The sequence below is a fragment of the Triticum dicoccoides genome, chromosome 7A (assembly GCF_002162155.2).
Source record: "Triticum dicoccoides isolate Atlit2015 ecotype Zavitan chromosome 7A, WEW_v2.0, whole genome shotgun sequence".
Lineage (NCBI taxonomy): Eukaryota > Viridiplantae > Streptophyta > Magnoliopsida > Poales > Poaceae > Triticum > Triticum dicoccoides.
This window is the reverse complement of record NC_041392.1, coordinates 12777392-12787680: the sequence shown is the minus strand read 5'-3', so window position 1 is coordinate 12787680 and position 10289 is coordinate 12777392. Positions and strand designations below refer to the sequence as shown.

Below are 10289 nucleotides of genomic sequence, written 5' to 3'. Positions count from 1 at the left end.
GCAGTGAAGAATGTGTTTCCCAATGCTGAACAAAGGGAATGTTTTTACCATCTTATGAAGAATTTTTCAAAAAGGTTCCATGGCTTTGGAAGGATGTACCCTGCAGCAAGGGCTTATAGGGAAGATGTGTTCACTGAACATATGACACCAATCATTAAACAATCAGATGAGGTATGGAAATGGTTGAGTCAGTACCACACTCTGAAGTGGATGAGGTGTGTCTTCAATCCAGATATCAAGTGTGACTATATCACTAATAATGTAGCATAGGTTTTTAACAACTGGATCCGAGACATTAAGGATTTACCTGTTGCTGAACTAGCTGATAAGATTAGAGAGATGATCATGCTTTTGTGGAGGAAGAGGAGAAGGATTGAAGAAAGGCTACCACCTGGACGGATACTACCGGCAATTATGGTTCAGTTGAGAGCAAATACTAGAGGTTTGGGGCACTTAAAAGTAGTGGAATCTGCTAATTGGAGTGCAGAGGTGTGGGATAATAGCAAGAACTGTGAAAGGCATGTCGTGAAGCTAAATCAGCAGACGTGTACTTGTCTTGAATGGCAGCACACTGATAAGCCATGTCAACATGTCTTGGCCTTTGTGACATCCCAAAAGAGAGTAAACCTTGAACAATTTGTGCATGAATACTACTCTGTGGACAGATTCAAGGCTGCTTATGAGAGAGAGATTGAGCCAATGACAGATAAATCACAATGGCCACGTGTGGAGCTACCATTTGTTGTGGGGGCACCACTTGCGAAAAGAAATAAAGGAAGACAAATGAAATTGAGGATCAAAGGATGTCTTGAAGGTGGCCACAAGAAAAAAGGTGCCAATGATGCTCCCAAGGATGATAGCACTGCTCCCACCAATTCTAAGGGAAAGAAAATGATTAGAGGGCCAGTGACTTGCAAGAAATGTGGCGAAAAGGGTCATAGGCAAGCTAGTTACAAGTGTCCACTCAATGGAACCAAAAAAAGGCAAGTGTTTTTCTTTCAGTCAAAGCTTAAATTATCACATCATGCCAAAAATAAATTTTTTTGTTGAATTGCAGGAAGAGGAAGCCTAGAAAGAACAGTACAAAAGCTAGGCCAGCTGAACCTAGCATCCCACAAAGACCTACTAGAGAACAAATATTGCAGGACAGTCCAAGCATGGTCACTAGAAGGTAAGCTGCAAATGTTCAGCAATGTCCAAATGAGGAACAAAAATACTTTATCTAAATGTGATAATATATATGTGTGCAGCCGCCTTGCTATCTTGTTGGGAGAGGGTAGTTCTTCACAAACCACTAGAACTACCCCAGAGAGGATGCCAACAGCAGCTCCACCAAAGAAGATGACCCCAAGGAGGATGCCAACAGCAGCTCCACCGAAGAAGATGACTCCAAAGAGGAAGCTACCAGTTGGGTGAATGATCTGTTTGAGATGGCATTATGTCAGATGTGAACAAGTACTTTCAATATGCTTGTTATGAAGAAGTGAACTCACTAGTAGTTCTACTCAGTGTGTTGCTTATGTGAGATATGAACTCACAATTTCAATGAGCTTGGAACTCAAAATTTAAGTGAGTCGTGAGATGCAACAAATTATGCCCAGTTTATGTCTCATTATTATTATTCTCATGTCGACGTACTGTGTGGATATATAGCAGATTATGCTTAGTTTTTGTCATTTAAAGTATGGTTGTTCCAAAATTGTGGTCTGGTCAATACACTCATATTGTAGAAACTTCTGGTCTGCTGTGTGGATATAAATATCCAACATTTAGTCAGCACAGTTTTTCTCATGTTCAGATTAAGATGTAAAAAAAAAATTCAGTGCTCGCCCATCTCATGATCCTCACTTTCCATTTATGGAAAACAAATGAATCTTTGCTTATGTTATTTGAGCACAAGATAGTATAGTGGTGTGTGACAGCAGTCCAAAAAGGTTCAACAATAAAATTTGGAATACCCTACAGAGTACAGACACAGCTAGAGTACATCCTTCAAACAAAATGAGAGAATGTCAGCTACAGTCATATAACCAGCAGCACATTTGGGAACATCTTGCATTCTGACTCAAATTTAGGACATTTGAGAACATCTTGCATTCTGATGAAAATTCAGGTAGGAAAATGGATTCCGAAGCAACCCAGGGAACTAAAAAATAGTACTATATCATGCATCTGGTGATATACCGTCATGGTTTTAAATGCCATAAAACAATCTTGTATGAATCCTAACAGAACAATCTAAAACAATTCTATTTCTCTACTGTCAGAACACATGTACGCACTCTTTCACTCTCCAAATTTCAGCAATCATCTGTGGTTGCAGGGCTGGCGATCGCGATCATGGGGGTCAGCGGCTGCGGCAAATCGTAAGATCTAATTTCAGCAATCATCCCATCTTCTCTTATTGCTTGCTCTCTCAACTTCAACACTGAAGAAGACAACATGGGGAGCAGCAGCTGCCCTCTGCTCTGCTCTTATGCGAATTCTTTGCCGCAGGACCGAGGCGGCGATGCTCGCCAACGCGCTGGGCTGCGGCTTCGTCGAGGCGGACGACCACCACTCCCACGCCAACAAAGATACTACCTGCAGTGCCATGTCTGAAGCTTCTTCACCTGAGAGCAAACTCTCAACTTCTGTGTCCCTTCCCTGCCCATGTCGAACAAAACAGAGAAGATGAGCAGGGGCGTCCCACTCACGGACGAGGACCTCCTCCCGTGGCCGGAGTCGCTGCGCGACGCCATCAGAGAGCGGCTGGACCGCGGCGAGTACGTCGCCGTCAGCTGCTCGGCGCTGCGGCTCAAGTATCAGCCGAGCGGCGAGACCGGGACGAGCGGCGCGAGTGCCGTGCAGGCGGCCGGACTGAGCGGCTATGGCGCGCGGGCACAAGAGCGACCGGCGATAGCGGTCGGGCCGAGCGAGCGACGACGGCGACCGGGCAGGCGGCGTCAGCAGGTGCTTGTGTGGTTCGTTCTCTCCTCTGCTCGAACGAGAATACCAGATGCAGATAATCAGATCTCAGTACGTAGTATATTGTATACATAGAATCAGGGGCAGTTTGGTCTTTTCCCGTGCTTATAAATGGAAAAAGAAAAAAGAAAATCACTAAAAGGAGGAAAGTGGCATAGTAATCAAGGAGGGAACGAGCAAAGTGGCAATATTGCGAAGCCCATCTTGAAAGTGGAAATTTTGAGAAGTCATGTATTGAAAGTGGCAAATATCCAATTTTCTCGCATATGGGGGTGGGGCACCGCGTGGGGGTGACCGCTGGACGCTGGCGGGCGGCCAGCTAGGGCTAGCCGCTGCTGCATCCGCTCCTCCACTCCGGCCTCCTTCCCTCTAGTGCCTCCGTGAGCCGGTGAGCAGCTGCCCTCGCTGGATCTCTGTCTATATCTCGCCTCTGCAAACTGTAGGAAGTTCAGTTATTCTGATTCTGAAGTTTATTTCACCTTATTTGAGGAAAAGTTGCGGTATTTATTCAGTTGGAGTTCGTCATGTATTTCACCTTAGTTGAGGAAAAAGTTCATCATGTAGCCAAAATATCTCAATGCATAAATACCCATTTGTTATTCTGATTCTAAGAGCATCGTCATGTATTCTGATTCTCAAGTTCAATTATGCTAATTAGGTCATCTCGTCATGTATTTATTCAGTTGCATTTTGTACTGAATGGAAAATGTTCCGGGTGGAAGTATTCCGTGCAACACTTGATACCCAGCTACATGAGGGCATCTCCAGCCGTGCCCCCAACAGCCCCCCCAGGCCACTTTTTCGGCGCCGGCGCTGAAAAAACGGTCCAGTCACGCCCCCAGGACGCCGAAAATCGCCGGTTCGGACCTTTTTTCCGCCCGACGGTCACAGGCCGAACCCGGCGCGCTGGGGAGCAGTTGGGGGCTCCGGCGCTAGGGAAAAGCACGCCTGGCCCACACCGATAGGGGAAAAGTCAAGGTTTTCTTCCCCCAACTCGCCTCGCACCCCCCCGCGCCCTCGGCCACCACTAGCTATATCCCGGCGACGGCCGCCGCCCTACTCCGGTAGATAGCCATTCCCCGCCGGAAAATAGCAGCGCTTCGCCGCGGCAGCCCCTCCCACAGCAGCTGGGCGTTTCCGGCCGCCGTTTCCGGCCGCGGAGGCGCGGTTTAACGGCGGGTACACGCCCACCGAGCGCAAGGTGTTCGGCGTTTTGCCTGTCTCGGCGATGGACTCGGATGAGGAGGAAGAGCTCGCCGCGCTGCTGGAGGAGGAAGCCGCGGCCGACGTCCAGGAAGAAGAGCATCTCATGATGCTCGCCGCCCTCACCCAGCTGCTGGCGAGCAATGAAAAGCCGCGGCGAGGTGGCTTGGTGCCGGGGCAGGTGAAAGCAAAGAACCGGCATCGTCTCCAAGGCTACTGCATGCTCTACTCCGACTACTTCGCCGATGCTCCACTTCATGGCGAGAGAACATTTCGGCGCCGTTATCGGATGAGCCGAAAGCTCTTCCTCAGGATTGTGAATTCCATCCAGAAGTTCGACAACTACTTCAAGTGCAAGATGGATTGCACTGGCGCTCTTGGATTCACCTCCATCCAGAAGTGCACGACAGCGATGAGGATGCTTGCATATGGAGCTCCCAGTGATTCACTCGACGACTATGGGCGCATGGCCGAGTCCACCAGCATAGAGTGTTTCTACAAGTTCTGTCGGGCAGTGGTGGCAGTGTTTGGGCCACAATACTTGAGAACACCCAATGCGGAAGACACTGCTCGGATCCTAGCCCAGAATGCAGCAAGAGGATTTCCTGGGATGCTTGGAAGTATCGACTGCATGCATTGGAAATGGAAAAACTGCCCATTTGGTTGGCAGGGGATGTACAAAGGCGCCAAAGGCGGTTGCAATGTGGTGCTTGAGGCGGTAGCCACACAGGACCTCTGGATTTGGCACTCCTTCTTTGGTATGCCAGGAACTCACAATGACATCAACGTGCTGCAGTGCTCTCCTGTTTTTGCCAAGCTCGTTGAGGGCCATTCTCCTCCGGTGAACTTCGAGATCAATGGGCACCAATACAACAAGGGGTACTACCTAGCAGATGGCATCTATCCGAGATGGTCGACATTTGTGAAGACGATCTCAAACCCTGTGCTAGGAGGCAAGAACGCCTGGTTTGTGAAAGTTCAGGAGGCTTGCCGGAAGGATGTCGAGCGGGCATTTGGTGTGCTCCAATCTCGATTCGCTGTTGTTCGGTACCCCGCTCAGACCTGGTCGAAAAATCAAATGTGGGAGATCATGACTTGCTGTGTTATCTTGCACAACATGATCATCGAGAGCGAGCAAGAAGACCCAGTGTTTGACACTGAACCATACTACAGGCAGGGTCCTCTAGCCGAAGTTGATCACCAGCTACCGGCAACTTGGACTGCCTATCTCAGTATGCGTCAGGAGATCCGAGACCCACAGGTGCATCATCAACTGCAGAAAGATCTGGTTGAGCACCTATGGAGGCTCAAGGGGGACGCCGTGTGATGAAATACGAGTTTTTATTTGTTGAACTTGTTGGGTTTCGTAGTAATTTCAAAAAATTTCCTATGCTCACGCAAGATCATGTGATGCATAGCAACGAGATGGGAGAGTGTTGTCTACGTACCCACGCAGACCGACTGCGGAAGCGTTGACGCAACGTAGAGGAAGTAGTCGTACGTCTTCCCGATCCGACCGATCAAGCACCGAAACTACGGCACCTCCGAGTTCGAGCACACGTTCAGCTCGATGACGATCCCCGGACTCCGATCCAGCAAAGTGTCGGGGAAGAGTTCCGTCAGCACGACGGCGTGGTGACGATCTTGATGTACTACAGCAGCAGGGCTTCGCCTAAACTCCGCTACAGTATTATCGAGGACTATGGTGGCTGGGGGCACCGCACACGGCTAAGGAATAGATCACGTGGATCAACTTGTGTGTTTCTGGGGTGCCTCTGCCTCAGTATATAAAGGAGCCAAGGGGGAGGGGGCCGCCGGCCAGGAGGTGGGCGCAGGAGGAGTCCTACTCCTCCCGGGAGTAGGACTCCCCCCCAATCCTAGTTGGACTAGGATTCCCCGAGAGGGAAAGAGGGAGAGGGGGGCCGGCCACCTCTCCTAGTCCTAATAGGACTAGGGGAGGGGGGAGGCGCGCGGCCACCTTGGGCTGCCCCTTTCTCCTTTCCACTAAAGCCCATTAAGGCCCATATGGCTCCCGGGGGGTTCCGGTAACCTCCCGGTACTCCGGTAAAATCCCGATTTCACCCGGAACACTTCCGATGTCCAAATATAGGCTTCCAATATATCAATCTTTATGTCTCGACCATTTCGAGACTCCTCGTCATGTCCGTGATCACATCCGGGACTCCGAACAACCTTCGGTACATCAAAATGCATAAACTCATAATTTAACTGTCATCGTAACCTTAAGCGTGCGGACCCTATGGGTTCGAGAACAATGTAGACATGACCGAGACATGTCTCCGGTCAATAACCAATAGCGGGACCTGGATGCCCATATTGGCTCCTACATATTCTACGAAGATCTTTATCGGTCAGACCGCATAACAACATACGTTGTTCCCTTTGTCATCGGTATGTTACTTGCCCGAGACTCGATCGTTGGTATCCCATACCTAGTTCAATCTCGTTGCCGGCAAGTCTCTTTACTCGTTCCGTAATACATCATCTCGCAACTAACTCATTAGTTGCAATGCTTGCAAGGCTTATGTGATGTGCATTACCGAGAGGGCCCAGAGATACCTCTCTGACAATCGGAGTGACAAAACCTAATTTCGAAATACGCCAACCCAACATGTACCTTTGGAGACACCTGTAGTACTCCTTTATAATCACCCAGTTACATTGTGACGTTTGGTAGTACCCAAAGTGTTCCTCCTGTAAACGGGAGTTGCATAATCTCATAGTTATAGGAACATGTATAAGTCATGAAGAAAGCAATAGCAACATACTAAACGATCGGGTGCTAAGCTAATGGAATGGGTCATGTCAATCAGATCATTCTCTTAATGATGTGATCCCATTAATCAAATAACAACTCATTGTTCATGGTTAGGAAACATAACCATCTTTGATTAACGAGCTAGTCAAGTAGAGGCATACTAGTGACACTTTGTTTGTCTATGTATTCACACATGTATTATGTTTCCGGTTAATACAATTTTAGCATGAATAATAAACATTTATCGTGATTATAAGGAAATAAATAATAACTTTATTATTGCCTCTAGGGCATATTTCCTTCAGTCTCCCACTTGCACTAGAGTCAATAATCTAGATTACACCGTAATGATTCTAACACCCATGGAGCCTTGGTGCTGATCATGTTTTGCTCGTGGAAGAGGCTTAGTCAATGGGTCTGCAACATTCAGATCCGTATGTATCTTGCAAATCTCTATGTCTCCCACCTGGATTAGATCCCGGATGGAATTGAAGCGTCTCTTGATGTGCTTGGTTCTCTTGTGAAATCTGGATTCCTTTGCCAAGGCAATTGCACCAGTATTGTCACAAAAGATTTTCATTGGACCCGATGCACTAGGTATGACACCTAGATCGGATATGAACTCCTTCATCCAGACTCCTTCGTTCGCTGCTTCCGAAGCATCTATGTACTCCGCTTCACATGTAGATCCCGCTACGACGCTTTGTTTAGAACTGCACCAACTGACAGCTCCACCGTTTAATGTAAACACGTATCCGGTTTGCGATTTAGAATCGTCCGGATCAGTGTCAAAGCTTGCATCAACGTAACCATTTACGACGAGCTCTTTGTCACCTCCATATACGAGAAACATATCCTTAGTCCATTTCAGGTATTTCAGGATGTTCTTGACCGCTGTCCAGTGATCCACTCCTGGATTACTTTGGTACCTCCCTGCTAGACTTATAGCAAGGCACACATCGGGTCTGGTACACAGCATTGCATACAGGATAGATCCTATGGCTGATGCATAAGGAACATCTTTCATATTCTCTCTATCTTCTGCAGTGGTCGGGCATTGAGTCTTACTCAACTTCACACCTTGTAACACAGGCAAGAATCCTTTCTTTGCTTGATCCATTTTGAACTTCTTCAAAATCTTGTCAAGGTATGTGCTCTGTGAAAGTCCAATTAGGCGTCTTGATCTATCTCTATAGATCTTTATGCCTAATATGTAAGCAGCTTCACCGAGGTCTTTCATTGAAAAACTCTTATTCAAGTATCCCTTTATGCTATCCAGAAATACTATATCATTTCCAATTAGTAATATGGCATCCACATATAATATCAGAAATGCTACAGAGCTCCCACTCACACTATCAAAGCGTTTATTCCAACTCCGAGAGGCTTGCACCAGTCCATAAATGGATCGCTGGAGCTTGCACACTTTGTTAGCTCCCTTTGGATCGACAAAACCTTCTGGTTGCATCATATACAACTCTTCTTCCAGAAATCCATTAGGGAATGCAGTTTTGACATCCATCTGCCAAATTTCATAATCATAAAATGCGGCAATTGCTAACATGATTCGGACAGACTTAAGCATCGCTACGGGTGAGAATGTCTCATCGTAGTCAACCCCTTGAACTTGTCGAAAACCTTTTGCGACAAGTCGAGCTTTGTAGACAGTAACATTACCGTCAGCGTCAGTCTTCTTCTTGAAGACCCATTTATTCTCAATTGCTTGCCGATCATCGGGCAAGTCAACCAAAGTCCATACTTTGTTCTCATACATGGATCCCATCTCAGATTTCATGGCTTCAAGCCATTTTGCGGAATCTGGGCTCACCATCACTTCTTCATAGTTCGTAGGTTCATCATGATCTAGTAGCATGATTTCCAGAACAGGATTACCGTACCACTCTGGTGCGGATCTTACTCTGGTTGATCTACGAGGTTCAGTAGTATTTTGATCAGAAGTTTCATGATCATTATCATTAGCTTCCTCACTAACTGGTGTAGGTGTCATAGAAACAGTTTTCTGTGATGTACTACTTTCCAATAAGGGAGCAGGTACAGTTACCTCGTCAAGTTCTACTTTCCTCCCACTCACTTCTTTCGAGAGAAACTCCTTCTCTAGAAAGTTTCCGAATTTAGCAACAAAAGTCTTGCCTTCGGATCTGTGATAGAAGGTGTATCCAATAGTTTCCTTTGGATATCCTATCAAGACACATTTCTCCGATTTGGGTTTGAGCTTATCAGGTTGAAGCTTTTTCACATAAGCATCGCAGCCCCAAACTTTCAAAAACGACAACTTTGGTTTCTTGCCAAACCATAGTTCATAAGGCGTCATCTCAACGGATTTTGATGGTGCCCTATTTAACGTGAATGCGGCCGTCTCTAGAGCGTATCCCCAAAACGATAGCGGTAAATCAGTAAGAGACATCATAGATCGCACCATATCTAGTAAAGTACGATTACGACGTTCGGACACACCATTACGCTGTGGTGTTCCGGGTGGCGTGAGTTGCGAAACTATTCCACAATTTTTCAAATGTACACCAAACTCGTAACTCAAATATTCTCCTTCACGATCAGATCGTAGAAACTTTATTTTCTTGTTACGATGATTTTCAACTTCACTCTGAAATTCTTTGAACTTTTCAAATGTTTCAGACTTGTGTTTCATTAAGTAGATATATCCATATCTGCTTAAGTCATCTGTGAAGGTGAGAAAATAACAATATCCGCCACGAGCCTCAATATTCATCGGACCACATACATCTGTATGTATGATTTCCAACAAATCTGTTGCTCTCTCCATAGTACCGAAGAACGGCGTTTTGGTCATCTTGTCCATGAGGCACGGTTCGCAAGTAACAAGTGATTCATAATCAAGTGGTTCCAAAAGTCCATCAGAATGGAGTTTCTTCATGTGCTTTACACCGATATGACCTAAACGGCAATGCCACAAATAAGTTGCACTCTCATTATCAACTCTGCATCTTTTGGCTTCAACATTATGAATATGTGTGTTACTACTATCGAGATTCAACAAGAATAGACCACTCTTCAAGGGTGCATAACCATAAAAGATATTACTCATATAAATAGAACAACCATTATTCTCTGATTTAAATGAATAACCGTCTCGCATTAAACAAGATCCAGATATAATGTTCATGCTCAACGCTGGCACCAAATAACAATTATTTAGGTCTAATACTAATCCCGAAGGTAGATGTAGAGGTAGCGTGCCGACCGCGATCACATCGACTTTGGAACCGTTTCCCACGTGCATCGTCACCTCGTCCTTAACCAATCTTTGCTTGATCCGTAGTCCCTGTTTCGAGTTGAAAAT

The 10289-nt window shown here is 46.4% G+C and overlaps 1 protein-coding gene across 1 annotated transcript; it reads left to right on the top strand.

The window, feature by feature from the left end:
• On the top strand, window positions 1-3042 carry LOC119332849. Its single transcript, XM_037605970.1, has 6 exons — window positions 1-983; window positions 1058-1171; window positions 1251-1412; window positions 2268-2366; window positions 2497-2588; window positions 2669-3042. Exons 1-6 carry the CDS (start codon window positions 340-342, stop codon window positions 3040-3042), a joined length of 1485 nt encoding a protein of 494 aa, XP_037461867.1. The 5' UTR covers window positions 1-339.
• Window positions 3043-10289: the final 7247 nt, after the last annotated feature.

Coding starts and splice junctions, on each gene's coding strand:
- LOC119332849 (XM_037605970.1), top strand. CDS start 340: ATGATCATGCTTTTGTGGAGGAAGAGGAGAAGGATTGAAGAAAGGCTA. Junction 1,413..2,267: donor AAGAGGAAGCTACCAGTTGG/GTGAATGATCTG, acceptor CTCTACTGTCAG/AACACATGTACGCACTCTTT. Junction 2,367..2,496: donor GTCAGCGGCTGCGGCAAATC/GTAAGATCTAAT, acceptor TCTTTGCCGCAG/GACCGAGGCGGCGATGCTCG.